Source organism: Sorex araneus, chromosome X (genome assembly GCF_027595985.1).
Source record: "Sorex araneus isolate mSorAra2 chromosome X, mSorAra2.pri, whole genome shotgun sequence".
NCBI lineage: Eukaryota > Metazoa > Chordata > Mammalia > Eulipotyphla > Soricidae > Sorex > Sorex araneus.
This window is the reverse complement of record NC_073313.1, coordinates 31261569-31280787: the sequence shown is the minus strand read 5'-3', so window position 1 is coordinate 31280787 and position 19219 is coordinate 31261569. Positions and strand designations below refer to the sequence as shown.

Below are 19219 nucleotides of genomic sequence, written 5' to 3'. Positions count from 1 at the left end.
CCCGGCACCCCATATGGTCCCCCAGGAGTAATTCCTGAGCATTGCTGGGTGTGACCCAAAATAAAAGAAAAAGAAAAAACCTTGCCAGTCAGAGGACTGGAGAGACAATACAGTTGGCAAGGCTCTTGCCTTATACACTGGGGCACGATAGCTGGTCCTCCAAGCCTTGGAAGGAGTGATCCCCGAGCACAGAGCCTGGTGTGATCCACAAACCCTACTGGGTTTGGACCTCAAATAAACAGTCATACAAGACTTGTCATCTTCAAAATCACAACTTGACAACACAGTCCTAACCTTATTTTCTACCCCGGGCCTACCCAAAGGGCCTCTGTATTCTCTACACAAAGTTTTGGATTTCTCTATTTGGATTCGAGGGTTCCTTGCCCCTGCAACACTGCTCAGGTGCTGAAGAAGCTCATTAGCGCCGACTCGTGCTTCAATCTCCACTCTGCTTTAAGTTGGGTGAACTGGGGGTTTGTGATCTTTCCCCTCGGGAAGAGGCCCTGGAGACCAACATTCTTAGAACTTGCTATTTCCCTACTTCACTGTGGAACGTTGGTTGTAGATGAACTCGTCCGACTGTCCAAATTGAAAGTCATCACTTTGGGAGTTTGCAGCTGCATATGTAATCACAGGGTAAAGAAGAATGAGGCCGTTGTATTCGGTGCATCTCCTTGTGCTTAGATCCCTGTCAAGGACATGACAAATAGATCCCACACCTGATTTACTCAGCACTAGAGTCCTGGGCAAGTGGAAAACAGTGCGTGGTTTTTTTGGTCATTTCTCTTGACTCTGAATTTAGCCACCTCCGACTGAGAATTCAAAGAATGTTTCTAACCTCACACGAGCGCAGATCTCTTGATCTTCATCTCAGATACCAACATCTGCAAAGAATTTTCCGAGCTCCTCTCCTCCCCCCTCCACCTCTCACACAAATAGCATCTCACTCTTGCATAGGACGGGACCCCAGGAGTTGACAAGAACATCTACTTCGCGATGTTCAGCCTTCCTTGATTCACAACAGAGAAACAGTCACTGTGGCTAAAATGAAGGAGAGAATGAGACGGCCTGAAGAACGACTGCATGTGTTGTTCCCTGCAGAGTCTGTGCAGTCCAGTCCATACAGGAGCGAAGTATATGGAAGTCACTGAGAGACTATGGTGAAGGAGATGAATATGCATGCAAATATTTTTCAACCTATCTCAGTAGTGGTTTTTTCACCTGAAAGTAGAGTACTACTTTAGAAGTGGGGTTTTTGACAGACGATGTGTGTGTTTTAAGATGAGATTAGGAGGAAAAATAAACTACTTCCATCATTCTGCTTCCAGAACAAGAACAGAAAACGGAAAAACATTTTTATATTTTGACTGAGTGAATCTAATCAGGAATATGAAAAATGCCCAATTCAATCAGCTTAATCCATGGCTGAATAAACAGCACTACTCCTACATTAAAAATACAATAAAACATTTGAAAAATAAAAAGTAAAATAAATTTTAAAAAATTAAAAAATAATAACATGAAAAATGGTTAGGAAAGATACAATTTAGCAGGGAGGGAACTTGCCTTGCACCTGACGGACCAATGTTCAATTCTTGGCACCCCCATATGGTCACCTAGGCCCTGCCAGGAGTGCTCTCTAAATGCAGAGCCAAGAGTGACCCCTGAGTACCACGAGGTATGGCCCGGAGACAAAGAAAATGAAAAGAGAAAAATTATGGCTCTTCCCTCCACTCAAATATCACCTACGACTAAAGCGACCTCTCTCCACATTGAATTTTTGTATATTTTCTGGATGCAAAAGTACCGACTTTTAGAAATGAAGACCTTTAACTAGCTGGATTAGTGTGAACACGGGGCATACTGTATTGTCTTTGAAAGTGATGTGTGGTAATTAGGACACATTCAAGTTTGAGCCACTGGTGGTATGTGCCAGTACTAATGTGTCAAGGAAACACATGATGGGCCAGAGCGTTAGACCTGTGTTCAGCCCTGGGCGACCTATATGGTCCCTTGAGCCATACCAGGAGTGGTCCCTAAATGCTGAGGCAGGAGTAAGAAACCCTGAACACTGCCGGGTGTGGCCCCCAAACCAAAAAAAAAAAAAAGGTAGTGACTTTTATCATGGATGAATTCCAAAAGCTTTACTTCAGTCAAAATGCAATAAGGGAACAATACACAAAGAACATTTGTTTTAGGTCAATTTTTAAAACTCACGTGTTTTTGGCTTGTCCATCCTGGAAACACATCTGTCCCACCAATGCAGCAGACTGGTCCCCCAAACACTTGAAGTGAAAATGACAAAGAACATGCCGTGAGATATTAGCATCCATTTTTGGTTTTCATTTTAGAATAACCAGTGTTTATTTTCCACTTTAATTAATCAAGGAATGGTCTGTATTTCTGGCATTCCCTCCTTTGTTAATATTATCTCTATGTGATAACAGACATGAGAAGGGATTTGGAATGAATGTAGTCAAAGAGTCCACTGCCCCGCACGGGGTCACATAAGACAAAGAACTAGCCAGTGATCCTGCTTGACTTGTATTCAATAGTTGATGACTTCGGAATAGTGGGGTTGAAGAAAGTACCGCATCGAAAGGTGCTTGCTCTGCATGTAAGCCAACCCGATTCAATCCTCGGCACCCCATATGCTCCCTATGCCTGCCCCCCCCACCTGCCCTGAGACTACCAGGAGTGATTCTGAGGACAGTGCAGAGCCAGAACTACACAATGAGCACGACCAGGTGTGACCCAAACATCAGAAGAATTTGCATTATAAAGTATTGCTTAATAGACCAAAAGTAAGATTTTGGTGAAGAGTCATGTAACATAGGAGAGGAGATGGCAGGAAGAAAGAGCAGGAAAAAATGGGGGAGGAAACTTACCCCAGAGATCGGCACACCTTCCAAGGCTCCAGCTTTCTAATAAAATTTTGAAAAAGGATTATGAATAATCATAACATTTTTTGGCCCTTCTAACATAACTACAACAACGGACACTTAGCAACAAGCCAGAACATGAGGGCAGACCAGGCGAAGCAACTACTCGACGGGCTTACAGACAGATACTAAGAGGATTCCTAGAATGACAAAATGAGACAGGGAATTGGAGAATGGACCCTCAACACAGCACTATGAAATCAGAAGACATGGACAATTCATTCCTGCTTGGCGCTTACTCACTATGCTGAAGCTACTCTATGCCTTACTTTACTTAAATATAGAATTGGGACCAGACACGTGATTGCCAAAGTTGGTGACACTATGTTATTACTGCAGTAACTAAGAAAAGACTAACACATCCTTTAAAATGAACATTTCGATTCGCCATCACAGCAGCATGGAATATAATTATTTTGAAAGGTTTTATTTCACCAATTATTCTTTCTACCTAAATATCCCTTAAGATCAGTAGGAAAGTGGCTGGAGAGATAGATTGCTCACTGGGGTAAAGCACATGTTTTACATGCAGGAGGCCGAGATTCAATCCACCATGCCACAGTTCCCCCATTTAAGACCAGGAGTAGCCTCTGAACAATGCTGGGTATGGCCCAAAACAAAGTATCTGTAAGATACACAAAACTTAGTCATGAATGTCATTTGTTTATGCAAGCTTCACTGTTCAATATTAGATATTCAAGAGCTAAGCCTTTTACAAAACATGTAGTGTTTTTTTTTATTTTGATCAACTATGGAAACATGCTAAGATGAAAAATGGCATTTAAGGGGTGACTAATGAAATTTTAAGACATATTTGCACAAAACCAGTTTTAAAAGGCTATTTAGTAATAAATTAATTGGTTTAATTTATTGGATGTGGTGGCCACAACTGGATATTTTCTAGGGACCACCACCAGGGGTACTCAGAGGAACATGAAGTTCCAGCGATTGGACAAACTGGTATCAAACAAGGGAAACTTCAAGGAAACACAAGGGTTTTAGTCCCTGGATTCTAATTCTCGAGCTCCCACAAAGCACTCTGCACTTTGTATAAAGATCCAGAGGAAATCCTTGAAATGGGTGTGATCGAAGGCCTTGAAAGAACACAGCAAAAGAGCTTTGGACACAGCTCCATTAAAGTAAGGATAAGGAGAAATCAATCTCACCTGGCTACTATGATGCAACAGAAACAGACAGACATTGAGCATAGACATGTTAACCGTTTACAAAATAGAAACTCCTTCAGAGAGCAGATATTCTTTCTTTCATGCTTTCTGGTTAATTCAAGATAGTTTTATTGAATATGAATGCAAATAGGAACTTGCAGATGCATGTTGACATGACTGGTGTCATTTTAAAATGGAGGAGTTGGTATATGTAGGAACAGAAAATGCCAGTTTGTTTCCTCCTCAAAACTAGATCCTACCCTTCACAATGCCAATAAATCAGCAAGAAAGAGTATCTAGTTTGAAAGACTAATTGGAAATTGTCCTTTGTGATCCCTCTACTTCACTTTACCTTATGTTTCCTTCATCTGACCGTAACTTCAGCCTTTACCCATTCTAAGAAACCTTCAACCCTTGTGTCAATATTCCAGACACGTTTGGGGTTTCTAATCAGAATCTGTGCTCCCCAAGCTGCTATTTCTGCTATTTCCAAATACATTTGAGTACTGCACTACTTTCACAGTTTCCTTATTTAAGCATGACATGGATACAGGGATCATATTTCACAAAGGGCAACAAGTGATTGAAAAGAAACTCTAAATGGTAAATATGTATCGAAATACCAAAGGCTTTTGCTTATGTTACTGAAATAACTACCAGCAAGCTCTTCTAGTGCATTGCAGCATGTAAACTGTTCCTTTTCCTTCACAGAAAGGGGATCTCTGGAGAATCCCTGGGAATTTCCTCTGGTCAAGCATGCAGAAAAAGTGACAGTGCATTTCCAACTAAGTGGTCGGAAAGGTTGATCAAGTTACATTTAAGCTGTGTGTTTTGGACATTCTAAAACGATACTTGATTTCCCTTTTGTGCTAAAAGTCCAAAGTACATTGCAACTGTACTTATTTAACAGGGAACATCAGAATTTATCATTTTGGTTAACTACCTCTTCATTTGTTTTGAAACATTTTCAGTCTTAATGAAAAACCAGAAGATGAGCAAAGATTAAGTTTTAAAGTCAATTCTAAAGCGTTGGTAGAGCTTATCTGTAATTTCGATGAGTCATGGAGATTCTAAATAACTCTGTATATTTAAGGGAACTTCTGCTTGCTTAAACTAAATGGAAATGCACTGTTATCTTTTCCAAATGAATGAATACCATAATTGGCGGGCAACCTACTCACCAGCCTATGAGAGATTTTCTATAGTCAGCAAAGAGGAAAAGGGGATAGAAGCATAATTTTTTAAATGCAAGAGCAAAGTAGGCCAGTTAAATGCTTTTTAACCATTCACTGAAATTATTTTTCGAGAACACTTTTTCCTCGGACCCAATTTTAATAATAGCTATAAAAGTGACCAAAACCGGGGCTGGAGCGATAGCACAGTGGGTAGGGCGTTTGCCTTGCACGCGGCCGACCCGGGTTCGATTCCCAGCATCCCATATGGTCCCCTGAGCACCGCCAGGAGTAATTCCTGAGTGCAGAGCCAGGAGTGACCCCTGTGCATCGCCAGGTGTGACCCAAAAAGCAAAAAAAAAAAAAAAAAAAAAAAAAAAAAAAAGTGACCAAAACCCTTCTTATAAACAGAGAATGTTTCCCTGGTGAAAAAAAAAAATCCACGTTCCCACAAAAGAACTGATTATAAATGAAATATTTAAGAATTGGTGTTCACACTTTAGAGAATTTACTATATAAAAACGTATTATTAACTCTCTTTTAGAGTTTCTGATATTTTTCAGAAAATTTCTCAGCCAGTGGTCTACAGCAGGGCCACAGATTGAGCTGGTCTGCAGATGCAAGGTCTAAAATCTCTGGTCTAAACAACATTGTTTTACAACTCACCACAGGCTTATTCTTAAATTGCACCATAAATTCCAGACTTTTTTTGTGTGGGTGCACTACCTCCAGTAGGCCTCCTACAGCAGAAGTTCCCAAACTTATTTGGGCTACTAACCACTTTCCAGGAGAATTAAAAAAGAAAAGAAAAAAAAAACACTCAGTGCTCCCTGAATGTTTTTGTTGGGGGGGGGGGGGGGCTGCATTTTGGTTCACACTCGGCAATGCAGAGGGGTTACTCCTGGCTTTGCACTCAGGAATTACTCCTGGCGATGCTCGGGGTACCATATGGGATGCTGGAAATTGAACTTGGGTTGGCCGTGATCAAGGCAAAGATGCCCTACCTGCTCCTGCCCAGGATATCTAACTTCTTTAACCAACAATCAGCAAGTGACCCCTCACAGCGCCTGAGGTTATTACTGGCTCCATACATCTAGCGCCCCCTCTCACCAGGGTGCAGTATAGCTCATTTTAGGAGACTCTTCATTTCTAAAGCAAAACCAGTACTAATCTAAGTATACTTCTATTACCTAAATTCTTTTTTCTCAAATTTCAGTGAAGGCAACCATAAAAAAACCTCTTTATGGAAAACAATTACTAATCCCAAATCTGAAATCATCTTTGCCTTCAGTTTATTTGCTCACATTTTGCCAAGGTGAAAAATATTTGCTATAATAGGGGATGGAGCGATAGTACAGTGGGTCGTGCATTTTTCTTGCACGCGGCCAACTAGGGTTCAATTCCCAGCATTCCATATGGTCCCCTGAACCCCACCAGGAGTAATTCCTGAGTTCACAGCCAGGAGTGACCCCTGAGCATCTCCAGGTGTTGACACCCCCACCCCCCAAAAATGGCCAAAAACTTACTATAATGAACCAATTGGCCATTAAAAGGAATTCAACAGTAAAAATGAAATCAATAGATTGCAGAATCCTTCCTGTAAATTTGTACACATTTCATCTATTAACTTTATTTGGATGAAAAGAAGAAACGAGTAAAATTATTCCTATGCCTGGCTCCAGAAGATTAGTCAAAAGATTGAGGCCAGAGTGATAGCACAGCGGGTAGGGCGTTTGCCTTGCACGCGGCCGACGTGGCTTCGATCCCCGGCATCCCATATGGTCCCCCAAGCACTGCCAGGAGCAATTCCTGAGCATCGCTGGGTGTGACCCAAAAAGCAAAAAAAAAGAAAAATTAAGAATACTCCTAAAGAAAAGCCAATTAGAGTTCATAGAATATAAAATCAACTGGAAGTACAAAAATTTTTAAAGTATAATAAACTTTATAATACCAAACTTTTAGTTTATATACTACCTACATTCACATACATGCTATAATGTTCACACCCTAAAGTGCAACACAACTGGCATTTTGAATTCTAGATAGTTACCATTAGGCCATAAATCTCAGAAGAACTCCGGACATTTGGGAGAATTTTCTGTGGCACTCCAAAAAACCTGAAAAACATTAAGTTAAGGGGGTACATCAAAGTATTATAAATAAGCATTGGAAATGGGTATTCTTTTAAAGTCCAGATATGTATGGAAGTATCTCGAAAAAATAGTCAAAGACATTACAAATAATTAGAAAATGAATTTATTTGAGAGTAAAAAATATCCAGCAGAATAATCACACTTTGATATTTAACATGATAATCTAACTAAAAAGGTTAAAATAAAAAGTAGCCACATGTGAAACAATCTAACTTCCTTGAAGAATAAGCAAGACAGTTACATAATTTGGTCTACTTATTATATGCAACAACAATCACTCTTTTTTAAAAAAACGCAGTAAGGGCTGGAGAGATAGCACAGGATGAAGGTGCTTGCTTTGTATAGACCAGGTCCAGGTTTGATCTCTTCAGCCACATACGGGCCCCTGTGCTCCTCCAGCAAAGATCCTTGAGCTGAAAGCTAAGAATAGGCCCTGAGTGCTACCAGGTGTGGTCCCCAAACAAACATTAAATAGAGCTGTCTACTGCAGGTCTATTTTGTTTTATTTTTCTTTTAGGGTCACACCTGGTGATGCACAGTGGATACTCCTGGCTTTGCACTCAGGAATTACTCCTGGCAATGCTCAGGGGACCAAATGCGATGCTGGGAATTGAACTGGGGTTGGCCGCGTGCAAGGCAAATGTCCTACCCGCTGTGCTATTGCTCCAGCCCCTGCAGGTCTATTTTAAATGGATGTTCATTGAATAGCTCTGTATTGAAGAACATACATTAAATAAGACCTGCGTACTGCAGCTGAGATATCAACAATGAAAGTGTGGCAGACCATTGACATCTGAAAGTAGTAAGTACAAGATTAGATAGATGTTAATAGATCTCTGAACAGATTTTAAGGGGAAAACACAACTTACTCGCAAAGCTCTTTATCCCATTCCAAAGAGTGAATGTTGAAAAGCATAGTCCTACTTGCATTCGTTACATCCGTGCAATGGACACCTCCATTCACTCCTCCTGTCAAACACTGATTGGAACAAAAAGGACCTGTGAAATTTGTACTTATTTGCAATTAAGTGAACATGTTGTTCAAGGGCCATAAAGATCATTTAAGCACATAAAAAGAAAGGAACATTGGGGCCGGAGCGTTAGCACAGCGGGTAGGGCATTGGCCTTGCACGCAGCCGACCCGGGTTCGATCGCCGGCATCCCATATGGTCCCCCAAGCACGGCCAGGAGTAATTCCTGAGTGCAAAGCCAGGAGTAACCCCTGAGCATCGCTGGGTGTGACCCAAAAAGAAAAAAAAAAGGAACATTTTATTTTATTTTCCAATTTTTGGTAGGGTTTAATAGAAATCTAATGTGACCTATGTTTGGAATTTTAATTTCCCTACTAGTTACATGTCAGTAGTGTAAATAAGGTGAAATTAATTTTAATAACACCAAGCATTTTAACCTACTTCACCTAAAATTGTCTTTCAATACAATAATTACTGACGTTCATCTTCTTTTTTGTACGAACTCTTCAGAATACTATTACACTCAGCTCATCCCAATTCAGGTTAGTCAAATGGTGACCGGATTAGACAGCACAGTTCTAACTGATACATAGATGAAAGAATCCGTTTTCCGTTGCAGGATTGATCTTTCCAAAATAATCAGCTATATTTTTATTTTAATTTATTCATCTTGGTTTTGGGGTCACACCTGGCAGAGTTCAGATATTAAGCCTAGCTGTGCACTCAGGAATATCTCTTGGCAGGGGCTCAAGGTACCATATGGGATGATATCCTTTCCTGAATATGCTCGGGAGGCCTATCTGGGGACACGTTTGTTTGGCATTGGTGTCAATCCACTTTGAGGGTTCCAGGAGTCATCTCAGCAGCACAGAGAAGCTCCTTTTGAAGCACTTTTGCATGCTGAAATTGATAATAATGTATACACAAACTGAGTATTTGCAACGATATGCCTGGGATTTTTTCTAAGATTATGGGGAGAAAAAGTATGTGAGCGTAGGGGAAACAACTTGAGTTGAAAAATGATATGGCAGCTGATGCTCGAAGCTGACTGTAGCCGGCTCGCTGTTGCAGAGGTACACTATACTATCATGCCTGTTTTAACACATACTTGGAAAGACAAAAATAATCCAAAAAAGGGGAGCAGGAGAGATAATACAGTGAGTTGGGCACTTGGATGGCTGATCAGCTTGACCAGGGTTTGTTCCCCGACCCCTGATGTGATGCCCCAATTCTGCAAAGAGTGATCCTTGAGCACAGAGCCAGGAGTGATCCTTGAGCGGTAACAATAAAAGAGAAAGAAAGAACCTGTATGTTTAAGACATAGCTGGGAGGAGCTTCAGCACTAGTACAGAGGGGAGGGTGTTTTCCTGTCCTGCAGCTGGATCGGTTCATCTCAGGCCCATATGGTCCCCAAGACACCAGGAGTGATCCTGGAATGCAGAGCCAGGAGTAAGCTCTGAGCACTGCCTGGTGTGTCCCCCCCAACTACCCCGCAATATTACACACATCACTAGGAAATGTTTGAAATGCTCAGTTAGCTCGGAAATGGTTAAATTGTTTGGTTATATTTGTTCATGTTCTGTTTAGACAAAAAAAGAGAAATGTCCCAATATTCCACTAGAATTTCTCATATTATAGCTTACTTATATTAGACTATGGTGTAACATTGAAAGTGACTGATGTTTTGAAAGTCTGTGGACATGTTAACTAGTTATTTCTTCCCCCAAAAATAGCTAACAGAAAGAAAGTGCATTAAAGGTAAGAAAAGAAAGAGCTGTCTGAACTACTAGTTCCAAAGTTACTAATAATAAAAATAATACAAAACATGTTTTTGTAATGATAGGAAATATGGTTTGGTGATCATCCTACTTTTTTTTTTACTTAAAAAAGAAAGGAAGTACTTTAAAACTGTCTCTCCACTGGAGGACAAAATGTTGCTGCCAAATAAATAGATTGAATTTGTAGTAGAAAACAAACAGGTGGGGGAAGCAATAGTACAGCGATTGTACTATTGCTTCCCCTTACACACAGCTGACCTGGATTCAATCCCTGGCATCCCATATGTTCCCACAAACTCTGCCAAGTGTAGTTTCTGAGTACAGAGCCAGGAGAAACCCCTGAACATCGCTGAGTATAAGCAAACAATTTTTTTAAAAAGCAGACAATAGGTAAGGCAGTTTAAAAATTTACTGAAAAATATTTCTCCATGGACCGGAGGATAGCACAGTGGGTAGGGCGTTTGCCTTGCATGCGGCTGACACGGATTCGATTCCTCCATCCCTCTTGGAGAGCCCAGCAAGCTACAGAGTATCCTGCCTGCGGCAGAGCCTGGCAATCTACGCATGGCATATTTGATATGCCAAGAACAGTAACAACAAGTCTCACAATGGAGACGTTACTGGTGCCCGATCGAGCAAACCAATGAACGAGATGACAGTACCACTGCTATTCCTCCATGCACACATTGTATTATACATACCCAAATAAGCCAGGAATCAACGGTCCCAAATAGTGCTCTATCTTCCTGCACAGCCTTCTGAACGGTTTCCACATTGTCCAGAAGCCAGCGAAGTTTCACAGCACTGAAGTAAGTGCTAAGTGGAAGGCCAGTCTTGGACTGAAAAAAACATTTTAGCCCGCACATTACAGTCATAGTTTAAAAGTGAAAGACAACGTGACTCCTCCCCTAAAACAAATCAATAAACTACAAAATAGTCAATGCTCATAGTAATTCCACACTATTGTGGGTAAAATTAGTCTCCCTATGTCAGTGCATGAGGATGTACGTTTATGAACAAACATCAGACCAGTGTGTTTTTAGGTCAAAGGGCAGCCACAAGGTTGCAGTGAAAGGACAGTGGGTAGGGCAGTTAGCTTGCTTGGCTGACCTGGGTTCAATCCCAGGTATCCCATATGATCCCCGGAGCACTGCCAAGAGTACTTCCTGAGTGCAGAGCCAGGAGAAACCCCTGAGCATCACTCGGTGTGACACAAAATGCTAAAATAGAAGAGCAGCCACATAGCAAGGTAAGAGAAAATTAAATGACAGAACAGAACCATCTAGGCCCTAGTGAAGATGGAGAGTTGAAGTTTTGTGCTGTTAGCATCATCTGCAAATTGGAATTGCAAAAAACTCTCCTCTTTCTCATATTACATCCTAGGAAATAGTGGTTAAACTATTGAAAGTATATAAAATCATAAATGAATGACCACTAAGATAATTTTGTTTTAAAACACATTAAGGTTTAACTGCAACAATATGTGGCAACATATATTACCACACAGATATGCAAAGAATATAAATTAGTGGAGAACAAAATCAAGGTCAAAGAACCAATTAAAACTACAGAACACTTTTAAATTAGAAATCATTAGAAATCTAAATACAGGTGAACTGAAGGAAATGTGAATTGAGTAAGTTTTTAAAAAAATGGGTTTACAGATTTTGCTTGAGAAATGATACTATCTACCTATTATTTGTTGTTGAATGCTAAATACTAAATGTATTGGCTTGAGCTGATGAAATAATACAATTAATTTTGTAATACTCTGGCCTCTAGTTTATTACTTACGTGAACAGAGAAAATAACCAAATTTTCCTTCTAATCCTATAGGTATGCATGTAAGAAGCCTCAGACCAAAATATTTAATAATTTAATGCAATAATTTCAACCCAAGTGCCTGAGAACAGATGACTGGTTAAAGATTTAATAACAATGCAGAAAAAATGAAGCTTATCGGGACAAGAAAGATTCTGTGTACACACGAGCCTCATGAAAGTGCATGCCTTGTATGTGGATGAACCCAGTTTCTTCCCTGGCACAACACATGGTTCACTGAGCAGAGCCACAAGTAGCCCCTGAGCACTGCTGGGAGTGGTCCAAATGCATTCCAGGAAAAAAGGAAAATAAGAAAAAGAAATAAGATTCTGATTTCTTTGAATTAAGATTTTGTTTTCCTAGAAAAAAATAAAGAAAAGTGCTCCAAAATATGAACAAGACATTAATTCTGAGAAAGTACTCTGATTTGAAAGACCAACGATGATTAAAAATAAGATTTTTTTTAAAAATTTTATTGAATCACCATGAGATAGTTACAAGCTTTCATGTTTGTTTACAATCTCACAATGATCAAACACCCATCCCTCCACCAGTGCACATTCCCCACCACCAATATCCCAGGTATACCCCCCCTTTCGCACCCTCCCTCTGCCTCTATGGAAGACAATATTCCCCATACTCTCTCTCTACTTTGGGGCATTATAGCTTGCAACACAGACACTGAGAGGTCATCATGTTTGGTCCACTATCTACTTTCGACACATATCTCCCATCCCAACTGGTTCCTCCAGCCATCATTTTCTTAGTGATCCCTTCTCTATTCCATCTGCCTTCTGGCCCTTGTGTATACTGTCCTTGGGTGTCAGCCTAAAAATGAGATTTCTTATACCATGTCACCACCAATTCTATAGAAACTAAACACGAAATATCTCATTTCCAGGGCAAGCACAAATGTTCTTACTGCTTAAAATGCACACTAACGGAAATGTTCAATCTGCTTAAAATGCGAATGAACTGAAGTGATAGAAAGATGTAAATTAGATTTTGCTGGTGATTGTACACATCTAATAAAAAATCACAACGGTTACATGTTATGGCATGCAATCACATCTCAAGAACAGTGCTTACTTTAGGGGATGGAGAAATAGCTCAAGTATAATAACACATGTTTGGCATGAGGAAGGCCTTAGTGAGCTTAACATCTGTCACTGCAGGGCCCCTATTGTTCAGGTGGTTACTACCTGAAGTTAGACCCTATGTTGAAGGGAAGGGATTTTTTTTAAGTAAAAATGACAAGGTGTTGCTAGATTGAAAGTACAGCTGGCATCTCTGGTTCAGGAAAAAAACCTCCAATCCTATCAAAATAGGTTGAGAAGAAATAAACAGAAACTTCCTCAAAAAAGAAATAAAAATGGCCAAAAGACACATGGAAAAATGTTCTACTCGCTTATCAGGGAGAAGCAAAGCAAACCAACAGTGAGATCTTACACCACAGAGACTGGCACACATAGAATAAAATAACTAGTGGTGGCACGGATGCGGGGGAAAAGAGACTATCCTTCATTGTGGGTAGGAATGCCAACTGTTCCAGCCTTTTTGAAAAACAATATGGGTATTGCTCAAAAAAATGGAAACTGAGCTTCCATTGGACCTAGCAATACCACTTCTGTGAATATCCCCTAGGAATGCAAACCCAAACAGCAGAAATGACATCTGCACTTGTATGTTCATTGCACCACTATTCACAATAGTCAGAATCTGGAAACAACCCACGTGCCTAAGAACGGACAACTGGTTAAAAAAACTATGCTGCCTGGCGTGATGTGGGGGGAAAGGACGTTCTTTCACTGTCGGTAGGAATGCCAAATGATCCAGCCTCTCTGGAAAACATATGGACAGTGCTTCAAAAACTAGAAATTGAGCTTCCATATGACCCAGCAATACCACTTTTGGCAATATATCCCAAGAATGCAAAAAAAGCACAGTAGAAATGACAACTGTACCTATATGTTCATTTGCAACACTGTTCACAATGGCCAAAATCTGGAAACAACCCAAGTGCCCTAGAACAGATGACTGGTTAAAGAAACTTTGGTACATCTACACAATAGAATACTATGCAGCTGTTAGGAGAGATGAAGTCATGAAATTTGCTTATAAATGGATAGACCATGAGTATCATACTAAGTGAAATGAATCAGAAAGGCAGGGACAGACATAGGACTGCACTGATTTGTGGAGTATAGAATAACCTCACATGAGGCTGACACCCAAGGACAGTAGATACAAGGGCCATGAGGATTGCCCCATAGCTGGAATCCTTCTTCATGAGCAGGGAGAGAAGACATATGGAATAGAGAAGGTATCACTAAGAAAATTATTGCTGGAGGAATCAGTCGGTATGGGAGATTTGTGCCAAAAGTAGATAAAGAACCAAACATGATGACCTCCAAGTGTCTGTGTTGCAAGTCATAATGCCCAAAAGTAGAGTGGGAGTATGGGTAATATTTTCTGCCATGAAGTCGGGGGAGGGTGGGAAAGGGGGAGTATACTGGGGATATTGGTGGTGGGGAATGTGCACTGGTTTAGGGATGGGTGTTTGATCATTGTGTTTGATTGTAACCCAAATATGAAAGCTTGTAATTATTCTCACAGTGATTCAATAAAATTTAAAAAGAAATCATGGTGCATCTACACAATGAAATACTATAAAGCTGTTAGAAAAAGGAAGTCATAAAATTCTCTTATAAATAGAGAGTATCATGTGGAGAAATAGCGGGACATACAGAGAATGACTGTACTCATTTGTAGGATATAGAGAACATAGTATGAGACTAGTACCCAAGGACATTAGAAATCAAGGACAGAAGAATTGGTCTACAGTTGGAAGTCTGACTGAAGGGATGGAAGATAGGGCAGTTAGGATAGAGAAGGGACCACTCTGTCGAAGATGGTTGGAAGGGATTGCTCTGGCTTGGAGATGTGTGCTGAAATTGGGTAAAGGACCAAACATGATGTCCTCGCAGTATCTGTATTGCAAACTATAATGCCCAAGATGGGGGAGGGAGCGGGGCCGGAGCGATAGCACAGTGGGTAGTGCGTTTGCCTTGCATGCGGCCGACCCGGGGACTGGTATCTCATATGGTCCCCCAAGCACCTCCAGGACTAATTCCTGAATGCAAAGGCAGGAGTAACCCCTGAGCATCGCTGGGTGTGACCCAAAAACAAAAAAAAAATAACAAGATGGGGGAGGGAGAAAGACAGAGACAGAGAGAGACAGAAAGACAGAGAGAGAGAGAGAGAGAGAGAGAGAGAGAGAGAGAGAGAGAAGGAAAGTACCTGCCATAGAGGCAGGTGGAGGGGGGTAATGGGTGGAGGGAAAGGAGGGACATTTAGGGACATTGGCGGTGGGAAATATACACTTCTGATGGGATGGACACTGTAATATTGTATGACTGAAACCTGATCATGAAAGCGTTGTCACTATCTCATGGTGATTATATTTAAAAATACAAATGATAGGCGTACACAGCCGGAAGTAACCCGGAGCACTGCTAGGTGTTGTCAAAAACCTTCCCACAAATGGCACTGAAGAGAAAATTATGCGCTATTTATACAAGTGTGCTGGAGCAAGGGTGAGGGTTCGAAGGTGATGAATAGAACAAATTAAGAAATGGGTAAAGGCATACTCTGGAAAAGTCTAAGGATATCTTGGTGATGACAACACTAAATGGTTAGTCAAACTGGTACATTTGAGGAAATGCTAGTTTCAGATCCCAGAGCTACAGAAAACATCATTCTTTCAAAGATATCTCTTACCTTGACAAAGTTATTATTTCCTGGAATTCTTTTACTAAGACGTTCAACAGTAGACTGCGTTCTTAGATCAAGCCACACTAGAGACAAAAATATAATGATATACATGAAAAACTTCACTAAAGAGACCATATGCTAGTGAAATCAATAAGGACTCGAGACCAAACCAATGATTAGTTTCTACAAGCAATTTCATATGTTGCTCTCAAAAGACGGAAATTAGAAAATTAGATATGAATAGGCATATTGTTAGAGTAAATTTATGATAATTTTAAGCTTCTTTGCAAAATTATAGTACAAGTTAGAAGACCAATACAAACCTTAGAGTGCTTATTTCACATCCTTCTCATTGCAAGAAAACAATTAAAATGCTTTGGACATGAATTTTTAAAGCATACATGAGTGCAGAGAAAATTCTAAATGCTAGGTAGGCCAACAGTAGTGCAGAATGGATAGCTGAGGGACACATTACTACAAAGTATGTATCTTAGAATCTAGGGAGCAATTTGTGACAAAGTAGAGAACCTGGTTATCATCATTGTACAATACATACATCATTGTCTCCTCATGTATGAGATGTCCCTTCAAAAAGGTCTTCTAAAATAAGGTAAGAGAATTATTTCAAGATCACCAATCTTTTTCCCTGATTATTAAAAAAAATCGTCCCTTTCAACAGACATCATGTTAATATTTAAGTACCACTATTTAGTAACTAGTAACTACAGGTCATAACTTTCGTTATTTTGTAGCTTAAAAAGTACCACTATTTGGTAACCCTAAATCGATGGTAACTTTCCTTAAGCATGTATCATTTTCTAGGCTCTGTATTTCTGTTCTGCTGCCTACAAAAGGAGAGAGAACATAATATATAAAGACAACACAGGGAAAGGTAAATAATGGGGGGATCAGCAGAGCCTCGCCTGCCAGATTTAAGTCTGTCCTTAACTTTCCTATCTTTTCGCCTTTCTGGGATGCTTTGGTAATTTTCACCCAGCTGCGCGCAGCAGCTTCCTTCGGAGGCTCAGACCCCGACACTATTGAAAAACACCGTGAAACCGCCGATCCAAGCTAGCCCGCCATGCACTGGAATTGTGGGCCTAGTTTTGCTCGTCATTAACAGTGTAGCCTTTCCTTCTCTCCACTGGGAAAAAAATATTCCCTTTTATGAGTTTAACTATACATTCTTTCTAATTCTTCTAACTGCCCGGTTTCCCTCAAAGGCCAACTGAGCTGGATTTTGACTCTGGCTACTACACACTCAAACTGGGACCTTCACAACACTATACTGGTCGCGACAGGTGTGCCCAACAGCCACACAAGGCTCACCGCGACCAAGGAATTGGAAGGACAATCAGAAAGAAGAGGGACTACAAAAGTCTGGGCACTTGCCTTGCGGGATTCCCGGCATATCATGGGGTCCCCTTGAGCATTGATTGACAAGAGTCATTTCCTGAGGGCAGAGCCAGGAGTAACCCCTGAACCACACTGGGTGTGACCCCCAAAACAAAACAAAAAGTTCAGGGACACAAAAAGCCTATGAGATGACGGACATCTGCTTTTGCAGCTGTGCATTCTGGAGCTGATCGCCTGGTGGTCCACCACGAATCCAGTAACGTGCCCTGGCCCCAGATACGGGTCCTGGCATGAGCGGGGCTTCTCCACTCCCAACTCACCTTCTCAGCTGTGCTTGGCAGTGTGCCCAGGACCTACTGCCCCCAGGATAAGAGCTGGCCATATGAGGAGGCAGCCCACAAAAAAGACGAACATGCGGTGGGAGGTGTCCAGAGAGACAAAATCCAAGTACAGATTACAATGTCCTGGTATCCTTGGCTCCAGTCTGCAGCTCGAAATGGAGTGTCCTGTCATTTTCTATTAAATTCCACTGCGACGGAGACAAAGCACGAGCAAAGTCATCCCAGATTTGACAGGATTCCCCCTGTCCTGGGAACAAGGGGAGTCCACTCAGCCTGCTGCAGGATTCTCACTCGCACCAATGGACCTTCCTGGCCAGCAGCAACCCCAGCACTTAGGAATGGCCTAAAAGAAGTAACTAGGGGAAGGTAGGGACTTTGCGAAGGGACTTTCATTTATCTGTTATGGGTAAAAAAAAGTCACAAGCACATCACAACACCTGGGAGTTTCGACTCAAAGTGGTAAAGAGGCTACAATCCATTTCAGTTAGCAAACTTCTATTATTGCCTCCTTAAAAGTGATTACAGTGGGGGGGGTGCTGGAGCAATAGCACAGCAGGTAGGGCGTTTGCCCTGCACGCAGCCGACCCGGGTTCAATTCCCAGCATCACATATGGTCCCCGAGCACCGCCAGGAGTAATTCCTGAGTGCATGAGCCAGGAGTCACCCCTGAGCATTGCCGGGTGTGACCCAAAAAGCCAAAAAAGCGGGTAGGGCACTGCCTTGCATGCAGATGACCCAGGTCTGATCCCGGGCACCACACACCATCCTCCCAAGCCCTGCCAGAAGTGATCCCTGAGTGCCAGGAGGAAGCCCTGAACACTGCCAGGAGTGGCCCCCAAACAGGCTGGAGAGGTAGCATTTCCGGTCGGCCAAAAATGGGCCAGAGAGTCCCCATCATCCCCTGTGGTCCAAGTAGCAGCAGCAGTTGAATCCTGAACCAGAATGACCCCTTGTAACGCCAGGGTGTGGCAAAAACAATAACAATGAAAGTCAGTGCAGGTATGGACAAAACCAAAGAAAAAAACGTTATAAAAAATTGCTTAGGATAAAAAATATGATGAGGATGGAGAATGGAATCTGTGAAATTTCTGTTTACGTGTTTCCAGAAACATGATGCAAAATGTGTTTTGCTCATTTTAGTTTGCAGGCCACACCCAGTGATGCACAGGGTTTACTCTTGGCTCTGTACTCGGGACCATATGAGATGCTGCGGATAGAACCCAGGTTTGCTACAAAAAAGGCAAGCACCTTACCCACTGTACTATACTTCAAAGCCCTGAAATGTACTATTTTTTTAAAAGAGACATGAACATACATTATAAAGGACATGAACATTGTAGAATTTTTATGCAATGGCTCAGGCTTTTTCTGCATTTTAATGGAACACAAATCACTTCCGACCCAAGGGTCAAACCTTATTCCCAGAAATACTGGGATGGTAGACATGGGGGGTAATATATGACTTTAATGGGTCCCCTACTCAGAAACCGACAGACTGACACACAGCAGTGCCCGAGTCCTAGAAAGCACACAAAAACCACCCAGAAAATTTGAATGAATTAGACTGGGCCCATTTTTCAGGACTTGGGTTGACAGTTCTAATTAAGGAATACCTAGGTTCCAGTGACTTGGTGACTCCAGCTCTCTTGACAAGGACCACCCTGGTCATTTGAGCCCTTTCCTTTCCTCATAAAAACTTGCAGCTCTCCACAGGGTTAAGGGGTACTCACCAATTGTACTATTAC

The 19219-nt window shown here is 41.4% G+C and overlaps 1 protein-coding gene across 3 annotated transcripts in view; it reads right to left on the bottom strand.

The window, feature by feature from the left end:
* The window catches only part of GK (glycerol kinase), an 81988-nt gene that overhangs the window by 27526 nt on the left and 35243 nt on the right, over positions 1-19219 (bottom strand). For 2 of the 3 annotated variants that reach the window (XM_055122395.1, XM_055122397.1), the window contains exons 5-11: positions 15784-15860; positions 10884-11021; positions 8303-8412; positions 7331-7397; positions 5290-5307; positions 2889-2924; positions 2218-2285 (exon numbers count right to left, since the gene is read on the bottom strand). In XM_055122395.1, coding sequence (XP_054978370.1) covers positions 2218-2285; positions 2889-2924; positions 5290-5307; positions 7331-7397; positions 8303-8412; positions 10884-11021; positions 15784-15860 — 514 coding nt within the window. The remainder of the gene's footprint in view (positions 1-2217; positions 2286-2888; positions 2925-5289; positions 5308-7330; positions 7398-8302; positions 8413-10883; positions 11022-15783; positions 15861-19219) is intronic. The other variant, XM_055122396.1, reaches the window with a different exon arrangement.